The sequence below is a fragment of the Spea bombifrons genome, chromosome 11, assembly GCF_027358695.1.
Source record: "Spea bombifrons isolate aSpeBom1 chromosome 11, aSpeBom1.2.pri, whole genome shotgun sequence".
Taxonomy (NCBI): Eukaryota; Metazoa; Chordata; class Amphibia; order Anura; family Pelobatidae; genus Spea; species Spea bombifrons.
The window spans coordinates 8,195,627-8,222,864 of record NC_071097.1 but is presented as its reverse complement, the minus strand read 5'-3'; the positions used below and the strand labels follow the sequence as shown (position 1 = coordinate 8,222,864).

At 40.6% G+C, this 27,238-nt stretch overlaps 1 protein-coding gene and 1 non-coding gene across 3 annotated transcripts; one reads left to right on the top strand and one right to left on the bottom strand.

The window, feature by feature from the left end:
- Positions 1 to 947: 947 nt before the first annotated feature.
- Positions 948 to 1,020, bottom strand: TRNAT-UGU (transfer RNA threonine (anticodon UGU)). Its single transcript has one exon. It is a non-coding gene; the product is annotated as a tRNA-Thr (tRNA).
- Positions 1,021 to 7,570: 6,550 nt separating this feature from the next.
- Positions 7,571 to 25,721, top strand: PATL1 (PAT1 homolog 1, processing body mRNA decay factor). 2 transcript variants are annotated; one of them, XM_053450512.1, is made up of 18 exons: positions 7,571 to 7,656; positions 10,382 to 10,472; positions 14,195 to 14,388; positions 15,083 to 15,160; positions 15,325 to 15,528; positions 15,782 to 15,841; positions 16,031 to 16,114; positions 16,291 to 16,484; positions 16,563 to 16,646; positions 16,744 to 16,924; positions 17,035 to 17,158; positions 21,313 to 21,410; positions 21,495 to 21,554; positions 21,729 to 21,877; positions 21,962 to 22,121; positions 22,975 to 23,115; positions 23,212 to 23,300; positions 25,367 to 25,721. In XM_053450512.1, exons 1-18 carry the CDS (start codon positions 7,642 to 7,644, stop codon positions 25,524 to 25,526), a joined length of 2,166 nt encoding a protein of 721 aa, XP_053306487.1. In that variant the 5' UTR covers positions 7,571 to 7,641; the 3' UTR covers positions 25,527 to 25,721. The 2 variants fall into 2 exon arrangements, with proteins under 2 accessions (XP_053306487.1, XP_053306488.1); XM_053450513.1 differs by lacking the exon at positions 7,571 to 7,656 and adding an exon at positions 7,727 to 7,766.
- Positions 25,722 to 27,238: the final 1,517 nt, after the last annotated feature.

The following is a 27,238-nucleotide window of genomic DNA, read 5'->3' as shown; positions in this document are numbered from 1 at the left end:
TAATCCAGGTGTCGGGATTTAGTTCTTCAATTCTACAATTGCTCTGCTGCTCTCAAACCTCATCCACATCCACTAATGGCCTTGGGGCGGCAAATTGTCACTCCTGTACCGCCTAGACTCACCCAGACCCATGAAAGGGCGGGCTCGAATGCAAGCTTTAATCTAATACATTAGTTTAACAAATATTCCCTTAAATATATTGTTATTTAAAATATTGCATGGCATTCATTTATATGGCCCCAGCCAATTCAGTATAGCTATTATAAAAAGGGACACTGAAAACAACAAGTTAAAGAATAGAAAGGTAGCTAAAATTGTAGAAATATCATTTTACTTTTAACATTTTCTTATTTGAATAAGACAATAATTTTTTAACCATAGGGTTCAAAGAATATGTTTGATGTTGATTTGATAGAAATAGTGGAATTACAAATACTGCTGTGTCAGCCAGGACTCGAACGCTGGTTGCAAGAATGGGAATCTTGCACGATACCCGTACACTACTGACAATTGGTTTCCAAAGCTCGGAGTTTGCAGATACATCAGCCTAGACATGCTTACGATGCAAAACGACAAGCGGCTCCAGAAAAGACATAATACATAATACAGTCAACAAGAATAATTGAAAATGTGTGCGATCATACGCATAGTGAGAGGCACAAACAGACCTCTAGCTCCAAAGTACAATTTTTACCTAAATAATTAATATTACAACTTTAATATTAGATTAAAAAAAATGGTGTGTTATATTGTTCACTAATGTTCACTTGTTAAAGGACAATATAAAAGCTAAGATACTTGTATGCAAACAAACATGAATTACACTTGTTCTGCAACTTAACAAATAATAGATATATAATAGAAATTGTGAATTTCAAACAATGTAAACAGTGATATGAATGCACGTTTGTGTAAATTATATTACACATTCACTAAAGATAAAAAGTAGGCCCCAGCGAGATTTGAACTCGCGACCCCTGGTTTACAAGACCAGTGCTCTAACCCCTGAGCTATGGAGCCCTCCCTATGAACTTTGTTGTATACATACTAAACGGTTTATTCAGTACGTTCTCTAGTTTTTCCTTGAGTGAATTCAACTACAAGTATATGCAGTCAAATATTTATTTAAACTATCCACATTGACAGATGTAAGTGCTGTGTTACTTGCATTGCTAGGTGGCAAAACACAACTGGTCTGGGAATAAAAATCAGCCCCATATTTTTAGCACATTTTTAACCCCTTAAGGACTGAGGACATTATATTACGTCCCTTAAAACTGGCACTTAAAGATGTAATATCACTTTTTCTGCTACCTTCATCAATCACAGCATGCAAGGGCATAGCTATTAACCCTGGTGTGAATTGTCCCGGGCCCCCTGACTTCACAAGCAACATGTCCCACAGTGCCATCTTAGCCCCCAAACAGCTTGTCTGTGTCATCTTTGCCCCAAACAGTTTGTCAGTGCCCTAAATATCCTGCCTGTGCCATCTTTGCCCCAAACAGTCTGTCTGTTTGCCCGCGAAACACTTACACATTCATGCTTACACACACAAAGGTATATGCAAGTACATATACACATTAATGTTAACAAACATACTTATCCATACATTCTCATTCTAACATAAGTACTCCTTCCCTTAACCTCCCATTTGCTCTCTCCCTCCCTCTCGCACCCCCTTGCCTCACCCACAGGTTTGCTTTTGATTCTGGGTCACGTCATGCTTTCCTGCCTCCCCATGCCAGCCCAAAGTTGTTTACAAGTGCTAGCGTACAGGGAGAGCAGCTTTAAAAAGGCAGACAAGTCATCACAGGGTGCCTTATGGGGGGATGATACATATATACCGTATTGGCTCGAATATAGGCCACACTTTTTCCCCCACTTTAAAGACTTAAAGTGGGGGGAAAAAGTGCGGCCTATATTCGAGCCAATGCGCCCGACGCCCGGGACATGCAGTCCCGGGCGCTGGGCAGGCAGCGGGGTTAGGATACAGATCCCCCGCAGCGGTGCAGGGGACCTGTATCCTACTCTCGGATGTGCTCAGACAGCCTCCCCTGCCAGCACTTCCCACGGGGGGAGTGCCGGCACGGGAGATTGTCCAAGCGCATCGCGCAGACGTGCAGCGGCGATGCGCGTAAACAGCCTCCGCTGCCGGCACGTCTGCACGATGTGCTTTAACAATCCCCCCGTGGGAATTCCCGGCAAGGGAGATTTTTAAAGCACATCTTGCAGACGTGCTGGCAGGGGAGGTTGTTTCTGCTCGCTGCCGGTGAACCTCTGCGTGAACAATCTTCCTTGCCGGTACTTCCCACGGCGGAAGTGCCGGCACCGGAAGTTGAATACGTGTTATGTGTAGATGTCCCCCGCCGGCCCCGCAAGACCCCGTGGAGTCTGCACCGGTAAATCTGGTGGGGGGGGGGACATCTTGGGGACAGAGTGGCAGCATATCTCGGGGGGGGTTAGAGTGGCAGCATATCTCGGGGGGTACATCTTCGGGACAGAGTGGCAGCATATCTCAGGGGGGGCAGAAACTTTTTTCATTAAAAAAGCACCTAACTTTTAGGGTGCGGCCTATATGTGGGTGCGGCCTATATCTGAGCCAATACGGTATATATATATATATATAGTGCCAAAATACCAGAGTAATGCTGCATACAATGATACCTTTGTTATTGGACTAACATAATACTTCAAAGACAACCTTTCTAAAGTTTTCCTCTCTTCCTCAGGTCTGAAGCAATATCTTTGCTTCTTTCCAGAACTATATGCACTACCTGATGTAGTAGTCCAGCAGACAAGATGCCAAAACACCAGAGTATTGCAGTATGCAATGATACTTATGATATATACATACTTTTAATACTTAAAAGACAAGCTTTCAAGAGATTTCCTCTTTTCCTTAGTATTGCTTCAGATCTGACAAAGAGAGGAAAATAGCTTTTCTTTATAGTTTAAAAATCAGGGAAAAAACAGTACTACGGGAGTTATTCAAAGAGGGCAGGTGTCTGCCGAAGTTGCAACTTTGGCATTTCAAAAAGAGAATTTCAAACTATGTCAGAAGATGATTCATCAGTGAAGCTTTCCCCTCCTCTGATATGTTTTTTGTTAAGTTTGTCGCCCTTGGAACAATGGCAATTAGCACCATTGTTTGCAACCTTGGCAAACATCAGGGCTCTATGAATAATTCCTACTTTAATGTGTGTCATGGACACTCAGGGGCGTACCTAGAGTATTTGGCACCAGGGGCAGATCCTGTATATGGCACCCACACACAAAAAAAATCATATTTATTTCACAAATTTGTAAACTGTATGTCAACTGGAAAAAAATAGAAATCTGAAAAAATTAATGAACTTATAAATAAAATAACATTAAATAAATAACATTTACCAAATAGATATGGTACAGCATAACGTGTCTTGCCTGTGCCACCTCTGCCCCAGAAACAGCCTGCCTGTGCCACCTCTGCTCCTTTAGCAGCCTGCCTCTGCCACTTCTAATTCATACATTCATGTATTCATTCAACCATTTACTCTCACGAGCACCAGTCCCCCCCCCTCCCTCTCTTGCAGATTTCACTGGTCTGGGGGCCAGCCGAGCATCACTGGGGCCGTGCAGACATCTATGTGACCGGGCCCGCAGTTTACTGCTGTGGCACCCACACACTGTGTGAGGAAACTCTCTTTTCCCGCCCAGGTTGCTGCTGAATAGAGAGTATGTATGATAGGCGGCTGCTAGGATTGACGACATCTGCTTGGCTGGCCAATGGGCACCCCCTTTAAAGAGGCACCCGGGGGGCAAACGCCCTCCACTCCCCCTTAGGTATGCTACCGTGGAATCTGTTGGGGTATAAGGCTCCCTGTATGTCCGGGTATAAGGCTCCCTATGTTTTATGGAGTCTGTCTGAGTATAAGATTCCCTGTATGTCATGGAGTCTGTCAGGGTATAAGATTTCCCTGTGTGTCATGGAGTCTGTCAGGGTATAAGATTACCATACCTGGGAACTCTCCGGGTTTGACCCGGAGAATGCCGGGTGAGCGTTGTTCCTCTGGTTCTCCCGCTATTTGTAGAGTTTGGAAGGCGCTCAGGGATGAAAGAAGCATTTGAGAAATGGAAGTTGAATGAGTTATCATGCAAAGAAGAACACTCAACAACAGATGAACAAACAAGGTGAGCCAAAAACTACTGAAGACAAGTGCATATCAGTAGAAAGTGTAACTGCTTTTCACTGCACACTGCCCCGTCCTGGAAACAGAAGAGAGGGGGATGATTTTTAGTGAAGGATGAATGGTGACCCTAAACCCAGTACTCCTATGTTCAGTTGTCCTCACAGGGTGTGACAGCTCATCTGTTTATTCCCTATATTATTTTGGCCCTATACCTGTTTTCATGTGTTACACCCCATTCCTGTGTTTTTCTCAAGGATTAAGGCCTCACCCTGTATACTTCTAATGCTGGTCGGATTCCACCTTCCCCCTGCTTGGCGCCTGACCAAGCTTGGGATCTAGACGCTGATCCTTTGTCCCACCACGTCGCTCTTTTGAGGTTACATTAAGCTCATGGTGGGCAACACTCGGTGGTGGTTATAGAGAGCGAACTCGTTTGGGAACCCTGGTTTTATTACCAATCTTTAGGGCCAGGGTTTGCCCAGCCGCAGCTATGGAACTCTGGCTTGGCTACTGTGTGGACTATTCCCGGGTAAGTTTCTGACACTGTCACTCCCGGGTAAATTTCTGTCACTGACGTCGGATCAATTCGCTTTTTGGACCCTGAGCTCTCCATTAGTACCCCAGGATGGGTATAATATTTTTTATCCAGGATGGGTATAATATTTTTTTACATGGGGATTACTCCCCATGTAAAAAATTATACTCATATTCTTATCAGAAACAGGTCAAATATGTTTCTTGCCAACTGTAACCATAATATTCCACCCATAATCCCCATGTAAAAAATATTATACCCATATTCTTATTAGAAACAGGTAAAGTGTGTTCCTTGGCATGTGTAACCATGATATTTCACCCATAATCTCCATGTAAAAAAATATTATACCCATATTCTTATCAGAAACACGTCAAATGTGTTATTTAGGATGTGTAACTATAATATTCCACACATAATCCCCATGTAAAAAAATATTATACCCATATTCTTATCAGAAACAGGTCAAATAAATTTCTTGGCATGTCTAACCATTATATTCCACCCATAATCCCCATGTAAAAAAAAATATTATACCCACATTCTTATCAGAAACATGTCAAATATGTTTCTTGGCATGTGTAACCATGATATTCCTCCCATAATCGCCATGTTTAAAAAATATATTCCAAGAGGATGATAATCAAAACAGCTAAAATGTGGTGTTTGCACATACATGTACTATATTAAATCAATAATCCAGCCCTACAAATGTTTTGACTCATTTTTCTATTATTTCTATAGAATTTACTATGATTCCGTTATAAAACTGTACATATTTCAGCAAGTGAATACCGTAGTTAAACATTTGCAGCTTCTTTTTGCAATTTATTTGTGGCAACTTAGTATCAAGAACTACAGAAAAGAACATACCGTATTTGCTCGATTATAAGCAAATGCTCTGAAAAATACCCCTCGTCTTCTAATCGGGGTCGTCTTCTAATCAGACCTCAAATAGAGGTCTGATTAGGAGACTAAGACCCAGATCCCCCGCACCGCTGCAGGGGACCTGGATCCTCCTGTCTCACCCCCCCCCCATCATACACACACTTACCGGTGCTTCCTGCTGTGTTGCCGGGGCAGCGGGTTGACGTCTACGCGATCCGCGTAGACAACGTCCGCTGCAGCTGGAAGGAGGTGTGGCTAGCAGCGGGGGTTGTCTGCGTCCGTCGCGTAGACCTTCCCCGACTGTCAGAGATCAGAGCTCCCCGCACCGGTGCGGGGAACTCTGATCTCTGACAGCTGGGGAAACTATACGCGACGGACGCATACAAACCCCCGCTGCCAACTCCACCTCCTTCCGGCTGCAGCGGAAGGCGACGTCAACCCGCTGCCCCGGCTGGAAGCACCGGTAAGAGAGGGCTGAGAGGGGTGAGAGGGGAGAGAGGGGAGAGACAGAGAGAGAGAGAGTGTGAGTGAGTGTGAGAGAGAGAGAGTGTGTGTGTGTGTGTTAGTTAAATGGGGCTATAGAGTGTGTGTGTGTGTTAAATGGGGGCATAGGGCATTTCTGGAGTGGCGTTAAGGGGGCATTTAATAGAGCACTCTGCCTCCTGAAATGCCTTATACCTCCCTATATGGCACTCTGCCCCATAATATGCCTTTTAACCCCCTAAATGCCAGAGTGGCATATAGGGGTATAAGGCATTTCTGGAGGCAGAGTGCTCTATACAATGCCTTTTAACTCCCTTAATGCCACTCTGCCTCCTGAAATGCCTTATACCTCCCTATATGCCACCCTGCCCCATAATATGCATTTTAACCCCCTAAATGCCAGAATGGGATATAGGGGTATAAGGCATTTCTGGAGGCAGAGTGGCACATAGGGGGTCAAAAGGCATACCATGGGGCACAGTGGCATATAGAGGGTTAAAAGGCATATCATGGGCCACAGTGCCATATTGGAGTGGCAAGCCTGGGGGCAGATGTGCGTAACTGGGGGACAGGTTGGAAAATACAAGAAATAAAAACAAAAAAAATATTTTTCTCAATCATAGCTTTTATTAAAAAAAATAGTTTACATGAATTAACATTTACTGGTAAAACTTTTTTTCCTTTGGGGTCGTCTTATATTCAGGCTTTTTCTTTTTTTCCTAAGTTAATATTCAGATTTTGGGGGGGTCGTCTTATAATCAGGGTCATCTTATAATCGAGCAAATACGGTATTATGAGTTTCCATGTATGAGTGTAAAAAGTGTACTGACACCTATTGATAATGATGAGGATTGCAGCCAATCATCCCATCATCCCAATATGCTGTTTAGTAAGTCCCCAAAAAACGTATGCATGTGGGGTATTTCTATAAACAGCAGATGCAGGTGAATAAATGTGTCGCCATAACACATAATCTATGCAAAAAAGTGTTGGTGAAAAAAGCACATATAAATTATTTCTACAGCTTTGGTAGTGATTGGTGGCAATAAAACTGTAAACATGTAAAAATTAAATAGTTTTGAAACCACAATATAAATCTTACAGCATGCGCCCTACAACTGCTGGGAAAAGATTAAATTTCTATTTAAATGAGGTCTTTTCCATTTATTTACTCGGCTCTTTCATCGTCCGGTATGTTTTCCGGTAGAAAACACCACCGCGAGCGTTAGAAACACCGTGTCCAACGCCTCACAACATGTGCTAAGCCTAAAAGTAGTTTTTTTTATCAATGAAGTTGCAAATATATTACTTATGGGCGTGTTTTTGGACGGAGCGCCGACGTAACACGCAGATCATGCGGGTAACGGAGCTCACGGGAGCGAGCGCGCAAACTACCTCGCGTAATGGAGAAGGATAGTTTATTGGCAGCTGTGTCCGAAAACATGGTTCGGAGCAGCGCGCGGGGACAGCCAACCAATCGCAGAGGGGAAATGTGAAGAGGCGGGAGCTCGTGCGCGCGACCGGAAAAAGGAAGACGAGGATTCCAGGGAAAGATAAGAGAAAGATATGCTGCGGTGTCAGGTGAGGCAGAAAAGGCAGGCGTTGTTAGAAAATCAAGCAGCCCGAACGAACACTGATATTAGATGAGAGAATTGGCGCAGAATTAGATTACGGCCATTAGGAGTTCTGTGGTGCGTGGAAAGCATTGGGTTAGAATGTATGTTCAGTGTAGCGGTGGGTGGGTATAGTGTTGTGTGCTAGCATGCTGGTCTTGAATGTAGTTGGGTGGCGGGTTTATTTTTCCTTGTTATTGGCGCAGCTCAAATTGTAGAATTGTAGAGCTATAATCAGCATATATCGTGGTTACTGTTTATCTGAGTGAGTGGTTATGGTATGAAGCTGGCTTTCCTGGAGTGGAGAGCACTATTATGTGAGAATTATAGGATGCAGTCTTGGGGTCTGGTGACTTGAGACGCCTTGTTTGGCTTAATTGGGCAGTGTGTGGCACGTTAAGGGCAGGCAGTATTGCTGTGAATGAATTGTAGAAGAATACTTCTGGCACCGAAAGGGTTAAATGAAAATGTGATGCTAAATAGAATACCTAATGAATTAGAACATTGGCACATTCTGGTAGAGTAAACACTTGTCTGTAGGGCTATATTGAGGACAGATTTGGGAATCATTGCTACATATCAAATAAATAGACCAGATTTGGCCTTAGGTGTGGGGCAAGGCACTGTGATAAGTTTTTATACGTACACAGAAAGGAAGAAGGGCATTTACAGGGGCTATAAAAAGTCTTCACGCCCTGTTAAAATGCCAGGTTCTTGTGATGTTAAAGAATGAGACAAAGATAAATCATGTCAGAACTTTTTCCACCTTTAATGTGACCTATAATGTGAACAATTCAATTGCAAAACAAGCTGGAATCTTTGAGGGGTAAAAAAAATCCTCACAATAGCCTGGTTGTATAAGTGTGCATACCCTCTTATAACTGGGGCTGTGTTCAGAATTAACCAATCACATTAAAATGCATGTTTAATAAAAGTCATTACACACCTGCCATCATTGAAAATGACTCTGATTAATCACAAGGTTCAGCTGTTCTAGTAGGATTTACCTGGCATTTGCTTATTGGCACCTCAGAGCAAAAGCCATGGTCTGCAGAGAGCTTCCAAAGCATCAGGGGGATCTCATTGATCACTTATCAGTCAGGAGAAAGGTACAAAATAATTTCCAAAGCATTAGATATACCATGGAACAGAGTGAAGACAGTCATCATCAAGTGGAGTCAATATGGCGCAACAGAGACATTCCAAGGAACTGGATGTCCCTCCAAAATTGATGAAAAGATGAGAAGAAAACTGGTCAGGGAGGTTTACAAGAGGCCTACTGCAACATTAAATGAACTGCAGGAATTTCTGGCAAGTACTGGCTTTGTGCTACAATGTAACAACAATCTCCCATATTCTTCATATGAATAGGTTATGTGGTAGGGTGACAAGACAGAAGCCTTTTCTTACAAAGAAATACATTCAAGCCCAGCTGAAGTATGCAAAAACAAACATCAAGTCCCGCAAAAGGACCTGGGAAAATGTTATGGTCTGTTGAAACCAAGGCTGAACTTTTTGGCCATAATTCCAAAAGGTATGTTTGGCGCGAAAAACAACACTGCACATCACCCAAAGAACACCATGCTCACAGTGAAGCATGGTGGTGGCAGCGTCATGCTTTGGGGCTGTTTTTCTTCAGTTGGAACCGGGGCCTTAGTCGGGGTGGATGTAATTATGAACAGTTCCAAATACCAGGCAATTTTGGCACAAAACCTTCAGGTGTCTTTTAGGAAGCTGAAGATGAAGTTCCCCTTTCAGCACGACAACGACCCAAAGCACACATCCAAATCCACAAAAGCATAGCTTTACCAGAAGAAGATAAACGTTTTGGAATTGCCCAGACCTGAATCCAAATGAACATCTGTGGGGTGATCTAAAGAGGGCTGTGCACAGGAGATGTCCTGGCAATCTGACAGATTTGGAGTGCTTTAATAAAATCAAAAGGTGCTTCAACAAAGTAATAGTTTAAGGATGTGCACACTTATGCAACCGGGTTATTGAGGTTTTTTTTTAAATTATTTTTGAATTGTTCACGTTTAAGTCAATATGAATTCCATGTTCTGGAGACACATTATCCTCTATACATCCAGGTCACGCATATACGCTGTTGGTTTAGTTTTCTTTGGGGAGGTAAAGTTTTAAGGCACGGTGAAAAAAAAGTCTGACATGATTTATCTTTTTTTAATATGGCAAGTAGGGTAAGGTACAGTGATTTGTGACTGCTTTCCTGACATTAGAACAGGAGATATATAAACATTCTAGTAAGAGATACAAGCCTAAAGCATGTGAATAACACTACCTAATCTTATGAAAGGTCTAGCTCATGGGATCCTGTTATATCCATGAATCACTAAGCTTTTTTTGCTTTACGGCACAATCCTTCTGTCCCATGTCTTTATATTATTGATTTATATTTAAACTGCCATCATATTCTAGTATACTGAGTAATGGGTAAGCGGGGGTAAGGCAATGCTTTATCACGAAACTATCTAGACCTGCAAAAACATAAGGCGAAGAGTGCCCTGCTCATGAGCTTACAAACTAGAAACGTGTATATATAAGCGCTCTTGACTTATCAAACACAACACTTTTTAGGAAAAGCTCTATGGACATAGTGTTCTGGTATTAACGCATCTGATTATCAGCAGGCCCTGTGAAATACTTTCCACTTAATTGTTTTTCTTCTTTTCCAGTCTCTTGATGATGGTGATGGGTTTCCTGACCTGGAAGAAGATGAAGACATTGATCAGTTTAATGATGATACCTTTGGAGCCGGAGCAATTGGTGAGACTCTGAAATATTAGCACATGGCCTGTTGGTAAAAAGATTTGTTTTTGCTTGTGGGGAAACCTTGCTCACTGAAGAACACTTAATTTGCCCTCATGCACAAAGATGATTGGAGGAATAATATCACACACAAAAATTCGGTTTGTGTGCTAATTGTGAGCAACATTTTATATCTAAGTTAAAAATGGATACTTTTATGGCCAATGTTCTCTGATCTGAAAAATAGATGGTTTAATATATTATTATGAGCAAAGTCTCCCAATGCTGAAATATGCCAGAAATAACGCATTTCATATCTGGATGATATATCTGCACCCTTTTCAACAAAGATGACAAACTATTGACCACTAGAGGACAATAATTTAATGGAGAAAAAAAATCATGTCGCTGGCACTTCATGGGGTTAAATGAGCTTAGAAAGTGATCATCGATTGCTTTCTTCACTCAGATATTGTTGCTGCAATGCCTCGTTAATGCCTGAGGAATGGAAATAACAACTTGGTCTCGAAAGCTCGCAATTAAACTCTCAGTTAGCCAATAAATGGTCTCTCCCCCCTCTCTGTCTGTCCCCCCCCCGGGTAAAAACTCACCAGGGCTAAAGTTGTGTATCACGGCACCCGCTTCACCATGCCCCATCAGAAAAGTTTAAGATATGGTGGGAAAAGACTGACTTTTATTTAAAAAATCTTTTACTCATCTGCAAAAAAAAAAACACCAGCTAAATAGATTCTATTTTCCCTGAGTTTAGAAATACCTAATGGTTTTCCAGTTACCACCACTAGGTATCCCAAATGCTAATATTTTAACTAGTCGTCAAACTTTGTGGTAGTATATATTCACCCCCCCACACACACACACGTACTTCAGGTATAAATTTATAGCTCCTGGAACATGTCATATGAAACACCCTAATGTACATACATCAGCAACTTCTCCTGAGTTGGTGATAAATGGCCACATTAGGAAGGTGCACATTTATTCCAATTGGAATAAATGCTGGTATTTTAACTCTTGGAATAAATGCTGGTATTTTAACTCTTTCCATGCACACTTTTTTTTTCCCACCAGCCTTTGTCAAAGTTTGCAGTAGCATTTTTTTGGGTGGGGGGGGTTCACACTTTGTACTTCAAGTATGATTTTACAGTTCCTGGTATATATATATATTCAGCAACATCTAAGTACAGTGCTACCACCCATGCATAGGTTTGTTGGGTTATTTGCAGGCTAAACGGACACGTTTGGGAGGTGTGCTTTTCGTATTGGAATTTTTACGTCTGGTTGGTCTGCGCCCATGTGTATTTCAAATGCTAGTATTTCCTCTTTCCATGTAAGGGGTTTTTGTGAAGATACAGCACCAATCTTAGGACCTCATAAAAGCATATATACACACACTGGCCACTTTATTAGGTATACCTGTTCAATTGCTTGTCAACACAACTAGCTAATCAGCCAATCACATGGCAGCAACTCAATGCATGTAGACGTGGTCAAGACAACTTGCTGAAGTTAAAACCGAGCATCTGTATGGGGAAGAAAGGGGATTTAAGTGACTTTTAGTGTGGTATGGTTGTTGGTGCCAGACGGGCTGGACTGAGTATTTCGGAAACTGCTGATCTACTGGGATTTTCACACAAAACCATCTCTAGGGTTTACAGACAATGGTCTGAAAAAAGAAAGTATCCAGTGAGCAGCAGTTGTGTGGACGAAAATGTCTTGTTGAGGTCAGAGGAAAATGGGCAGACTGGTTCGCGATGATAGAAAGGCAACAATAACTCAAAAAACCATTTGTTACAAGCAAGGTATGCAGAATACCATCTGAACGCACAACACGTGGAACCTTGAAGCAGATGGGCTACAGCAGTAGAAGACCACACCGGGTGCCACGCCTGTTAGCTAAGAACAGGAAACAGTTGAGGCTACAGTTCACACGGGCTCGCCAAAATTGGACAATGGAAGACTGAAAGAATGTTGCTTGGTCTGACGAGTCTCGATTCCAGCTGTGTCATTCAGATGGCAGCGTCAGACTTTGGGGTAAATAACATGAAAGCATGGATCCATCCTGCCTTGTATCAACGGCTCAAGCTGGTGCTGGTGTAATGGTGTGGGGGACATTTTCTTGGCACACTTCGGACCACCAGCAGGATAATGCACCATGTCACAAAGCTCACATCTCAAACTTGTTCCTTGACAATGAGGTCACTGGCCTCCACAGTCACCAGATCTCAATCCAATGGAGCACCTTTCGGATGTGGTGGAACGGGAGATTAGCATCGTGGATTGACAAATCTGCAGCAAGTGCGTGATGCCATCATGTCCGTATGGACCAAAATCTCTGAGGAACGTTTTAGCACCTTGTAGAAAGTGTGCCATGAAGAATTAAGGCAAAAGGGGGTCCAACCTGCTACTGGCAAGGTGTATCCAATAAAGTGGCCAGTGAGTGTAGATTTTTTTTTTTTTACTTTTTGTGGGAACAGCATAGTTCCCCTAGGGGTGACATCTGTGGGGAATGATTTTTACATGTTACCACATGTTCACTTTTTTCTCTTTCGTTTATTTCACTAATCACATTGCAATTAGTAAGCCAGGCTCCATTGATTTGCATGATTGAATGCAGAGTTCTCGAGTCTGTGGAGTGACCGTCTTGAGAACTTGTTTGTATTTTAATGGGATATTTGCCATATAGTAATTAAAATCATAGACATGATGTCTATCCAAACTGAGGACAGGTATATGAATATATTTAGTCTTATTTCTCATTTTCACTGTTCTTTTCATAGTAAAGGATGGATTTTATAGATGAATAAGGAATGCCGCCTTGTCCTGGGAAAAAAAACCACACACACACCTTGGGATGATTACACTAAGTGAAAAATAAATATAGTTTAACATCGATATAGCACAAATTTTTCAAATGCCTTTTGTTCTGAAGGCGTGTTTATAAAGTTAACAATAACATGAACACTTTTAACCCCTTAATGGAAGAGGTCCCTGCTCTTGTGATGTTAGTTTATTTGTATTAGGGGAATGAGGAACTTGGTAAACTACAGTTTGGCTGTCGATTATTTATTGTAGGAAAGGTTGTGTGGAGAAGCCGGTGGCCCGGATATCAAGATGAGTAAAATGGACCCTTTCCTCAAATAATGCAGATTTTTGGTCTATTAAGAAGATGAATTGTATGTTTCTTTGAAGTTGGGTTTTTACCAATTGTTTTGAGGCGACTAGAAGGGCTGAATGGTTCATATCTGCCGTCGCTTTCTATGTTTACAGTTAGAATTGGTAGGGGAGAATAGGTACAATGCCTAAATTGAAGCTGCTCTATTGACTGGGCTAACAAACTGTCTAATCTCATTGCATAACCTTGCTAACTTAAGATTCACTTTTGGTTGTTTTTTTATTTCCTCTGCTTTTATATTCATCACCCTAATTTTTCTCTACTTTTGATTTGGCTTAGAGAAACTTTATATTGGAGTAAACTGTGTTTTAATCTAATTTCCAAACACAAATGCACAGCTTCAGAAAATATCCCCCAAATATATATATATTTTTTTTAAAGTCAGCATGTCGTGGAATATATCATGAATGACAAATCCATTTAGACGGCTATTTTGTGTTGGATGCAAGAAGTTATGTTCCAGACGTGGCTGGGGGAGAAAAAAAACCCACAAAAATAAGTTATTGAAACCTCCACATTGTTTGTTTGTTTTTTGCCTTCTGTATAGATGATGATTGGCGTGAGGCACATGAGCGCTTGGCAGAGATGGAGAAGCTTCCCGCTTCCGATATTTTTTCACGCAGTATCGCCTCCTCCAACATATCCCCTCTTGGGGATGAACAGGAAGAGTTGGAGCATAGCTTGAGTCAGCTGGTGAAGGAGAATGAGGAACCAGCCTTGCCCTGTGGAACACGCACACAGGTCTGAAATCTCAGACAAAAAAAATGTAGTGTGGTTCAGACATTGCAACAAGCCAGTGATATGTTTGTGTGGGTGTGCGAGCTATATAAGCTGGAATGGTGTATTTTACATACAATACGATATTCCAATGCATTGCACGACTCTCAAATTGTTTTGTTTTACTGGTTCTCTTGTTTAGGATGTATGCAAATGAAACTTACCAACTCTTTCCGGTTTTATTTCACGCTATCGCCATTATTGCAGTGCCTATCTTGTACTTTAACCATGCCAGATAGCACTCAGGTGGGAGGGCTAGTAATAATCTAACATGTTGCGAAACAGTAGTCACACTGTAAAATATTTCTTACTTGGAACAGTCCATTAATATACTTGTGTGTTGAAAACACATTTAAATGAAAATGAGTCAAACTCTGACATCTTTGAATGCATTTATCACATTTAAATTGTCGGCATTCCTGTCTTCTGGCACCCAAAAATGGAAATGTAATTTAATGTTAAAGGTACTTAAAAGTACCTTGGTAACAGTTTGGGCTAGCACCTGGAATCTGACGATCTGACAAGATTTGCTAAATATTAATAGCTAACACCATTGGAAGTTTTGTACCTTCTGAGAAAGAGGGTGCTCACAAACATATATTTGGGGTACTCTAGAAGGTGTCCAGACGTGATGCATAACACTACTTAATTTCCTTAGCTTTCCTCAGGGATGAATTCTTGTATCTGGGACAATGCCTCTGGCCTGCGACCTATCAGGGGGCCACTTCTAACAGAGGTAAGCGTATATTGATCTTGTCAGTTGACCACCGCATATTTACCTTTTGGTAAACTCTGGTGTCACAAATCATATTTTATCCCAGGTTGTAATGTTTGCTTCAAATATGTGAATTAGAGGGAATGCAAGTGTTTTTTTTTAATTTTGTGTTGATTTTGTTTCAGGATATGAGTCCCCTATCCATCCTGCATGAATATGGTCTTGCACCATTGTCACATCTTGGCTCTGATGAAAGGGGCAGGGATGCCTCTGAAAGAGCCCTTCCTCGACGTTCAACTTCCCCCGTCATCGGGAGTCCACCTGTGGTTGCTGTGCCAATTGGGACTCCTCCAAAACAGGGAGTGAGCCCTGGCTTCAGTCAGCAGCAGGTACATGGGAAACTTTTATGTGGTGAATAATTAATAAAAATAATGGTAGTAGGGGTTGTTGTATATCTTTAGTGTGCGTGTCTTCCTTGTTGGCTTGACAATTTTTTATTTAAACGAGCAATCGATGAGCAATCAGCAGATTAAGTTCAACTAAACATTTTAGATTTTTGCCCAGAGAAAATGTCCACTTCTTGATTTTTTTTTTAGATTTTGTTACACCTAAGAAACTTTCCTGATTTATCTACTATTTCAGGTTTTGTGCCCAAATCCAATTCACATTAGAGCTGCCTCATCAACCTTCAGCAGTCACCCTGTAAGTCACCTTTTCTATGTTTCTCATTTACTTGAATTAATTTACTACCTGCTATTTTTTTACTCCTTATTTAACGTTTTTTTTTAAACAGTTTTTTCACTATTCAAGCTCAATTGGCATTTCATATTGTTTCAGATTACTTACAAACCTTGATTAGATGTGATTTAAAAAAAAATCCATTCCTTGCAGGGCAAACCAGCTTCAATCTTGAGACACCCATTTTCTTCTGCCCTCTCTCCACTTCAAAGGACCCAGCTAGTAGGCGGTACACAGGTATTTATTAAATAATAGCAGATAAAAAAAATAGTTTTATCTTCTTGTTTCAGTAGTTCAACATTGCTATATGAATTATTTTCTTCTCAAGCTCCTGGTCGTTTTATATTCTTATTCATCTGTTCTGTTTGTATATGCTGTGAAGAATAAATTGGTTGCTTTTCAAACCCCTTCAGACAGCAGCTGGCAGACTGTCACCAAGCCAGTTTACCCGTGTCTCAGGACCTCATGGACCATCAATGGCCCCTGTTACACCGAAGCTTTTGCAGGGGCACATAGGGCAAATGGTAGGCCATGGGGGTGGTGGATTTCATCCACTTTTTGGTGTTCCTTCTCCTGCTGCACCAGGTGTTCACCTCAAGAATTTAAGGTTTGTATGTTTTGTATAATGAAGTCAGAACATGAAATATATAGTCAAATGTTATATTTTAACAGTTGTTTCTTTCAGATCCCAAACTCAGTTCCACCCGGACACCACTCACTTGCACCCTCAACACAGACGACTTCTCCACCAGCGTCAACAAAACCGCAAGTAAGGGTTTACATTTTCCTTTGATATATAAATGTAGTCGAAAGTTAAGCTTATGGGTTGTGAGGTGTCATTTAAGCAACGTTTTTACTCTGTGTAGTCAGCATCGTGGTGTAAATGGTACTTCAGGGGATCGTTCCTGTCGGCCCTCACACTCAGACTATCATAAAAAGGATCCTTATGCAGGACTTATGCTTCAAAGGGAGAAGGAGTGGGTCTGCCGAATCCAACTTCTTCAGCTACAGAGCACAGACCCATACCATGATGATTACTACTATCAGGTGACTGTGGTTGTATTTTGTAATTTGTCAGAGTATTGTCCAATATACTCAATGGAGTTATATGCATGTGTTTCACTTATTGTTTTGTCATATGCTGTATTGCCTTCTAGAATTACTTTGAAAAGTTGGAAAAGTTATCTGCCTCACAAAATGAGCCCAGTGAAGGCCCCAAGAAGGAGCGCACAAAACTTATTACACCTCAAGTTGCTAAACTGGAACACGCATATAAACCAGGTGAGCAGAACCGTTTTCCATGTTTGCAATAAAACCTAATTGGGCCGTAGGTTGAATGTTGATTAACCCCTTAACGACAAAGCCCGTACATGTACGGGGTCACAATGCACTGCTGTTTAATACCGTTTTTGCTGCAATCGGCGAGTTTGTAGGATCCACGGAAGCCTCACAAGTGAGGCTGGCAGCGGATCACGGGAGGAAAGCCCTCCCGAAGAGAGAAAAACAAAGTGATTAGTAAAATAAAATATACATACACACAAAAGTTTGCGCAAGTCCTACAATTAGCGCTATATCTTCACAAAACAAGTTGCATGGAGTTAAAATATTGGCATTTTAAATACCCATGGGGTGCCTAGTTTGAAAGAATGTATGATTTCATGGGGTAAATTGAATTGGCTGGCTTTAAGTATGTCCCAAATATGGGACATGGGCACAGACTGACCAGATGTCCAAATGCCAAATAATACACACCTCACAAAGGTGGGCTTTTACTTCCCAAATAACCCAACAAACCCATGTATGAGGGGGGGTTATCACTGTACTCAGGAAATGTTACTGAACACGTATTGGGGGGTGTTTGACAGTGACATATACCAGTAGCGGTAAATTCACACCTTAAGTACAATGTGTGTGGAAAAAATACAAGATTACTACCATAAAGTTTGTCAAAGGCTAGTGGTAGAATTAGTGCATGGAACGGTTTAAAATACCAGCATTTCAAATACCTTGGGGTGTCTAGTTTCCAAAAATATATGGTTTGATGGGGTAAATTGCATTGTCCTGCTTCAAATATGTCCCAAATACCATATGAGGCAGAATGCCCAGATTTCTGGGATAAATGGTTTTAAAATAGCAAAACGCTACTTGTAGTTATTGCCCAATGACTTGCAGAAAAAAGCAAAAAAAACATTGGGTATTTCTCAACTCAGAACAAGTAGTAGAATCTATTTAGCAGGTTTTTTTTCATTGGTTTTTGCAGATGAGTAAAAGATTTTTCAAATAAAAGTGAGAAAAAGTCTTAACAAAAAAAATCACTATTTTATCATTTTTTTTTAATGTAGTAAATTAGATATGATAAAATAATAGTAACTAAAGAAAGCCCTGCTTGTCCTGAAAAAAACCAAACAATATATAATGTGTGCGGGGTCACAAAATGAGAGAGAAGAAAATTACAGCTAAACAACAACACTGAAAAATGCCATTTTTAGTCATGCAATTTTTCCCCTCTGGAAACATTGAATAATTCGTCCAGCACTTTAATTTACTTATTAATGACCTAGAAGTTGTATAGAAAATCAAATTTCTTTTTTTTTTTTTTCAACTGATGCCAGTTTGTCATTTTAAGATGAATATGCATGTTTATCCCAATGATTTGATACAATAATAAGAATATTTATATATCTGTACGTAATTTTTCATTACTTTACTTTTTTGTGCAATTCTATTTTTTTTTTTACTGTGGTATAAGTTTTAAAGCATGGGCATTATTTTGGAAGTTTGTCACAGATGTGTGCAGTTTAGTTCTGTTTAAATGCACCACTTTAATTCTCCCGTCAAGCCTATGATTTGAGGGGTCGTCTTATAAACTGGCAAATACGGTACTTAATGTACTGTATTTGCCAGTTTATAAGACAACCCCTCAAAATTTGACTATTAATTTAGAAAAAAGAAAGCCTGAATATAACTACCCTATAGGAAAAAATAGGGCCGCAACTATTTTCATAATCTGTTGGCTAATTTTTTTCAATTAATCAGATTAAAAAATGAAATATGCAACTTTTTCGTTTAAAAATAATGTAATGAACAAACTGAACAAAATTGTACTGACTTAATTAAAGCTATATTTTAAAGGTACAAGAACCCAAACACAATATTTCTCAAACTAGGTTTTAATACCTAAAAAAGTTTTAGTAGTAATTCATATGTAAACTATTTTTTCATATTTAATAAAAACTGATTGTGAAAAATGCATTTCTTGTTTTTATTTGCCAACCTGCCCCCTAGATATGCCACTCTGCCCCCCCTGATATGCCTTATACCGACCTATATCCCACGCCCCCCGATATGCTTTACACCCCCCCCATGCTCCCTGGTGTCTAGTGGGAGCAGCCGGTGCTAGAATTCTTTATGGCAGTGTTTAGTACTCCCTTCCTCCAGCTTAGAGATCTATGAATGAGCAGCTGTATTGTTTTATGCAGATGGAATGGTAAGGAGTCAGTGTTTGCTTAGTAGACTGTACTTGGATAACACCAATATCAATGCCCAATATGTAGCTGCCCAGAAATATTATGCAGAAACTAGACCTGTTTTAAAAAAGAAAAATGGGAAGCATATTTAATCTGATGGATGTAAAAACATCCGGTTAGTGACAATTGACGTGCCAGGACCGTCATGGCTTTAAACAGGTGCACCCAAACAGTGTTGCTGTAGTGCCTCAATGTCGAGGCATTCAGAAACACAGAGATCGGCCCCTCCCCGGGCGTCAACATCCGTCATACACGGTATGGCGCCGGACGCCGTGTTTTATTTTTTTTTTTTTTTTGAGTTTAGGAGGCAATCAATGATCATCTCCTAAACTTCAATGGTATCGCTGAAACGCGTCGATCACGAGGCATTGAGCGACACCGAACTCCCACCCCAGGACGCGCCCTGACCGCTCCGGAGAGCAGTCACAACCGCCACTGCGACGTCCTTCAAAACAAACAATGGTGTTGAAAAGAGTTCTCAGGAGGGTCTGGAGACGGCTCTTTCCATGCGAGAATTTAAATACTTGCATGTTAAAAGTCCCTGGGGTGTCTACTTTAAAAAAAAAATAAATGTATGTTTTGATGGGGTAAATTGATTTGGCCGGGTTCAACAATGTCCCCATTAACACCGGGTGAAGGATGATGATATGTCTAATTTCCAATTTGAAAAATGCACACGTCCTAAATGTGGCTTTAAGCCCCCAAACAACCCGATAAACCCACGCAAGGGTGCTATCGCTGTACTCGGGAGATGTTCCTGAATACATGCTGGGTGTTGTGTGACATATACCAGGACCTGTAAATACATACCTAAAGTAAGTAAGTGTGTGGCTAAAATACACACAAAAAATACTACTGCTAACTTTGACGAATGCTGGTGGTAGAATTAGTGCATAGAAAGAGTTTAAATACCGGCATTTGAAATACCCTGGGGTGTCTAGTTTTCAAAGATATATGATTTTATAGGGCACATTGAATTTGGCCAGACTCAAAGATGTGCCAAATAGGGCATGGGCAGTGGATCACCAAATAAAGTTCAACATTGAAAAATGTGCATGCTTCAAATGTGGCCCTTTTGTCCCAAAACAGTCAGACTATATGTAAGCCTATGCATGGGTGGTATCTCTGTACCCCTGAACAGATATAGGGGTGTTGTGACAGGGGCATATACCAGGAGCTATAAATGCATACATGAAGTAAAATGTGTGTGAAAAACAATAACTACCACAAAGTTTGACAAAGACTGGAGGTAAAATTAGTGCAAAGTTAAAATACTAACTTTTGAAATACCCTGGGGTGTCTACTCTTCAGAAATATATGGCTTGATGGGGTAAATTGCATTGGCCTGCTTCAAAGATACCCGAAATAGCACATGGGGGAAGAATTACCAGATTTGGAAAAAATGTATTTGAAATAGCAAAACACTACTTGTAGAATAACTTTCAAAAAAAAACATGAAAACATTGCGTATTTCTAAACTCAGGATAAATAGTAGAATCTATTTAGCAGTTTTTTTCCATTAGCTTTTATACATGAGTAAAAGATTTTTTTCTCAATTTTTCACCATATTTTATACTTTTTTTTTTTAATGGTAAATGATATGGTACAATCAAAATGACATCTAAAGAAAGCCCTTCTTGTCCTGAAAAAAAAAACATCTATAACTTGTGTGGGTTCAGTAAACGAGAGAGAAGAAAATTACAGCTAAACATGAGCACCGCAGAAATGTTAAAACAGCCATTGTCACAAAGGGGTTAAGTAACGTTCAGTTTATTGTGTCATGAGATAAACAAGGATTTTTGTGTCCTTTCCTCTGGATTTTTAAAATTATCTGGTAGAGTAGCACGTTATTTTATTGAGGATATTAGTATGCTGAGAGAAATTGTTTAAATTTGGTCTTTCTCACAGTGCAGTTTGAAGGCTCTCTTGGAAAGCTAACTGTCTCAAGTGTAAATAACCCTCGAAAGATGATTGATGCTGTTGCAACATCTCGCACGGATGAAGATGTGAGTATTTGGTATGTGTAAAGCTGTCTTTATTAACTGTGGCTACAGTGCTTTGTCACCTTACCATTTTTCTTCACTCCGTAGGAGAATCGGGAGAAGCAGGTTAGAGACAAAAGGCGCCAGACACTTGTTGTCATTGAAAAGGTATGGGATCCAGTCCACACGTAAAATTAGCGAACTTACCCCAACACCTGCTGCTTTTTTGTTTCATGTGCAAGTCGCATAGAACCGATTGCTACCTTCACATCTCTGCTGAATCCAGACATTATTTGTAGCATGCTATGAGATGGTGAGTTAATGATCTTGTTTTCCATGCAGGCATTCTCTGTTGTGCTGGAACTGGAAGACTTTGAGCGTCGTTTTTCACTGTGCTGTGAAAATGAAGAGAGAGAGGCCCTGGCTGAGCAACGTAAACTAAAACTCCAGAAGCTGTCTGAGATTCTTGGAATACGAGGAGGAGGAGACAGGTAAAAAGAAAAAGAAAAAAAAAAACTCTATTCTAGAATTTACCACGTTATGTGTGCTTGACGATAATTACATTTTCTTTGTAGAGCGACAGATGAACAGTGTGTCCAGATCATGTGCATAAGGAAGGGAAAACGTATGATAGCTCGTATCCTGCCTCTTTTGCTGGTTCAGCCGGCCACTGCTCTGCTCTGTACAATAGCTCATAACTTGCCTTTCCTCATCAAAAAGGATGCACAGGACCAGGTAACTTAAACATTACTGAGAAGTATTGCTGTATTTGCTTGATTATAAGATGACCCCCCCCCAAAAAAAGAGCCTGAATATAAGACTACCCTATAGGAAAAACATTTTATTAGTAAATATTCACATACAAACTATTTTTTCATGTTTAATAAAAACTATGATAAAATGCATTTTTTTGTTTCCTTTTATTTGCCAACCTGCCCACTAATTATGCACATCTGCCCCCCCCCGCGATATGCCTTATACTCCCCTATATGCCACTCTGCCTCCGTGATATGTCTTATATGCCCCCCTACTTACCGATAGATCCCTAGACTTGCTCCCTGTGCTCCAGACTATCTAGTATCAAGTGGGGGCAGCCGATGGACGTGGCGCAGACAGCCTTCGCTGCTGCCGGGGCTTCTACAACTGAGCAACGGAAGGTCATGTGACACCAATGCTCCATCAGAGAAACCCGGGCAGAAGTGTCGGGTAGCAGCAGAGGTTGTCTGCGCGCATCACACAGACCTCCACCGGCTGCCAGAGAGCAGGATCCAGGTCTCCTTCAGCACTGCGGCGGATCTGGATCTTATTCTTGTAGCCAGACCTCTAGTTGGAGTCTTGTTGTAAGACAACCTTGAATATAAGAGAAGGGTTATTATTCAGAGCATTTGCCTTATAATCAAGCAAATAAGGTATTTATTTTGTCTTTCCTGAACTTGAACTACTCTTGTTCTCCACCCTTCCACTTCAATTTCCATCCTCATCCCTCGTTTCTATCCATGATGCATTGAAAAATAGCTAAAAAGGAAAGGTTCTCCTAACTGTTTTTTTTTGTTTTTGTTTTTTTTTTTTTTAATACTTGAATCTCCAGGTTTTAATATATTTAGCTGGTCCTTCTGCCCTTGTGCTTAATCAACTGTCGCCAGCTGCTCTTTTGTCTGTACTGCAGAGTCTATGTGGTTCTGGTATAACCCCTCTTCAGCAGCAGCTTTCATCTGTGTTACAGAGTAAGGTAATGTCTATAAATAGCTTCATAACACTGATTTTTGTTTAATTTTATTTTGTGGAAAAGATAAGCACGATGAAACAACTTATGTCTTCTGTATAGTTTGGACTCACTCTGCTGTGCCAGATTCTGGAACGAGGTGAAGAGCTTTTACGCTCTGCTAATTCTACAGTATTTAACCAAACTCAGTGGTGAGTCAAGAACTGTTACCAGTTATAGTGGGTCTGTCAAATTTTCACAAACCAGTGTATTGATTGTTAAAATATTAATATGGTCATATTTAAAAAAAAAAAAGTTAGAAAATCACCCCTTTTGTATACCGTGGTATCAGCTGTGTTGACTTTCTGTCACAATGATCTCATAATTATGTTTCCTGATTATCAACTTACTCGTTAAGCTGCTGGTTAATTGGTTCAGGCTGCCTTTGTAATTGTGGGATGAGGAATAGGGTGATGAATTTAGGACAGGAAATTGATATAACACTACTGTCACACTGAGACACGGATCTTGTTTTTTATTTAACCCTTTGATGACTATTGACGATCCGGGCACGTCATGCACAAACATCCAGTTAGTGACAATGGACATGCCAGGACTGTCATGGCTTCAAACGTGTGCAGAAAGTGATCTACGTTCGCTTTCTGCACCCAAGCGGTGTTGCTGTAATGCCTCGATGTCGAGGCATTCTGGAAAGCAGAGATCGGCATCAGGGGCCATGTCTGGGCCCTTCCTGGGGCGTCTTCTACCATACACTGTATGGTGGCGGACGCCCATTTTAGCGAGACATTCAGCGACCCTGAACACCCACCTGCTCTGGAACATAAGAAAAAAAAAAAGTTAAATAGTAAAAATAATTTCACACTGATATCTTCCACCTTCCAGTTCCAAAAAACTATAGATATATATAGATATAGACATATCTATCTAATTTTATGATCAAGTCCTAAAATTACTGACTTATCTTCAAACAATTCCCGCTTGGATGAGTCAAAATACTGGCATGTTAAATGCCCATGGGGTTTCTACTTTAAAAACATTAAATTGGCTGGCTGCAACAATGTCCCAATTAACACAGGGAAAAGGATGACAACATGCCTAATTTTCAATTTGAAAAATGCGCACGTGGCCCTTTTGCCCCCAAACACCCAGGCAAACCCCTGCATGGGTGGTATAGCTGTACTCTGAAGATGTTGCTGAACACATATGGGGGTGTTGTGTGACAGTGACATATATCAGGAGCTATACATTTATACCTAAAGTATGATGTATGTGGGGAAAAATACACACAAAAAATACTGCAAACCTTGACAAAGGCTTGGTGGTAGACTTAGTGCATGGAAAGAGTTAAAATACCAGCAATTGAAATACCCTGGGGCATCTAGTTTGGTATTTCTGGTAATTCTTCCCCCATGTGCCATTTTGAGTATCTTTGAAGCTGGCCAATGCAATTTACCCCATTAAACCATATATTTTTACCATTATATATATATATATATATATATATATATATATATATATATATATATATATATATACCCCAAGGTATTTCAAGTGTTAGTATTTTAACTCTTTCCATGCACTAATTCTAACACCAGTCTTTGTCAAACTTTGTGGTAGTCATTGTATTCGGCACACATTTTACTTCATGTATGAATTTATAGCTCCTGGTATATGCCCCTGTCACACAACACCCCAATGTGTGTTTAGCAGCATCCTCGGTGTACAGTGATACCCCCATGCATGGGTTTGGCTGGCTGTTTGGGGGCAAAAGGGCCACATTTGAGGCATGTGCAATTTTCAGTCTTGAACATTGACATTTGATAATCATGTCCCCATGCCCTATTTGATACATATTTAACCCTGGCCAATTCAGTGTGCCCAATAAAACCATATATTTTTGAAAACTAGACACCCCAGGGTTAAATTACCTTATGCAACCAGGTTATTGTGAGGATTTTTTACCCCTCAAAGATTTCAGCTTGTTTTGCAATTGAATTGTTCACGATATAGGTCACATTAAAGGTGGAAAAAGTTCTGACATGATTTATTTTTGTCTCATTCTTTAACATCACAAGAACCTGGCATTTTAACAGGGGTGTGTAGACTTATATCTACTGTATGTGGGGGTGTGTGTATATATCGTATACATGATAGGTGTATGTATTTTTATATATATATAATATATATATATAAATTAAAAATGTCGGCCATCCTCTTATTAATTGAAAATTAACTTTTTTTTTTGTCTAATTTTCAGGTCTACTCTGGTTGTGCAAATTGCTCATTGCCTCCTGCAGATTCCAGTACATACTCCGTCGCGGGCACTCTGTTTACCAGACACTGCTTTGATTCATTTTTCACGATATCTTGATACCCCAAACCTTAGCCAATTGCAGTCTAAGTTTAGTGGAATTTAATCGTGATTATTCTTGGTAATAAGTGAATACTACTAATTTACATTTAAATCACCATAAAAAGGCTTTTTTCATAGTTGGTTAACCATATGTAACCAACTATTACCATAAGTAATGACATCCAAGGCTGCTTACCGGGGAGCTCTCGCACATTTTTTTTTATTTTATTGATGTCAGATTAAAAAATGTTTTCAAAAATATTGTGCAATTTTTCCTCCCCCCCTCCCACTTGCTCTTGATCTTGCTGCCTGTGGTGAACAGAAAGGTTCTGTCTTAATCACCCAGCCAGACATACTGACTGACTTAAAGCCTGTGGCGCAATGGATTTTATTAGCATAGAGAATCAAATCAGTAAAGAGAAAATCACCCAAAATGTAACATAACAGCAATGGCATGCTCCAGGTCTGCAGATGAAGAAGTGTATTGGAACAAAATGAGAAACGGCTTGTATTTTTATGATCAAAAATATTTTTCTATGGGACTTCCCTTTTTATTAGAGCTTTGTACATGTGATGTGTGAAGCAAGCTTTAATACTTTACTGGCCAAAGAAGTTAAAAGAACCGATCTTTTCTTCTCCGCTTTCAGGTCTGCTTCTGGCACGCTATAAAATAGGCAGTCTTAGTCCTAGCCCCATATGCAGCCACAAAGGATACGTTTTTCAACTCATATTGGTTTAAAAGTTTTATATGTGAGGTTTTATCAGGTTTAAGTACTGCACTGAGAATGAAACATATGGTGGCACCATTATATTGGATTACAGTTGGATCCAGAAGAACTGCCCCAGTCTGCAGTACAACAAAGGGTAGCTAAAATAGCAAGATAATCAGAAGGCGGTGTTTTGAGCATTGAAGCCCCCCCCATCTCCATTCATGTGTTTGATTTTGAAGATTTGGTCATTCAGTTATTGGCATAATGAAAGTTGTGGGCTTAATGACTGATTAGGTAACATATACATGATCATTGACCATTATAACTTCCCTTTTCTGTATCTCTGCTTTTTACATCATATTAGTTGTAAGGGCTCTTGTTACCCCAAATGGCTATATTCATTAAAATTAAGCTTCGTCTACTCTGACCTTTGACCCTCACGCTTATCTGCCATGCTACTGCCTTCTCAAGAAACCTCAACCGAGGCTAGATGATTGAGGGTAAAATCATGAGCTGACTTTAATGGGGAAAAACTGGTATTTAAAACTGTATAAGGGGTAACTTACATACAATAGTCACAGCAAAACATGTATAGTTCTCAATCAGGCCTTCCATTGTACACAGATCAGTATGTGTTTTTGGCCAACCTCAGCCTAGTAATGGGGTAGTCTGGGGAAGATGGTAAAGTTCGGTGACTTCTGGCTGAAACCTACGGGATATCAGATCTTGGTGCAAATACTGGCCATGGAGAGCTCTGCCTGAAAGTCCTGACCCTATGGAAAGTAAAACACAAACCCCCCATTCCAAAATGCAGGTACCCCAAATGTGCTTCTGAGCTCCACAGTCTGAAGTATGTCTGTACCAGGGGGAAGAAGTAGTCAAAATCAGTACACACCTCTCTAAAAACAACCCCTTCCAAAGCTTGGGCCCATAGTCGGTAGGGAGGAGGCTGGCACTCAGGCCCCAACAGGAGCGCAAGGCATGGAGGCTTCAGTGACGTTCGTACATCCTGATCAGATGCTGTTCGGTTAAACCCGGACATCTGGGGTCTGATGGTTGGGAGGTC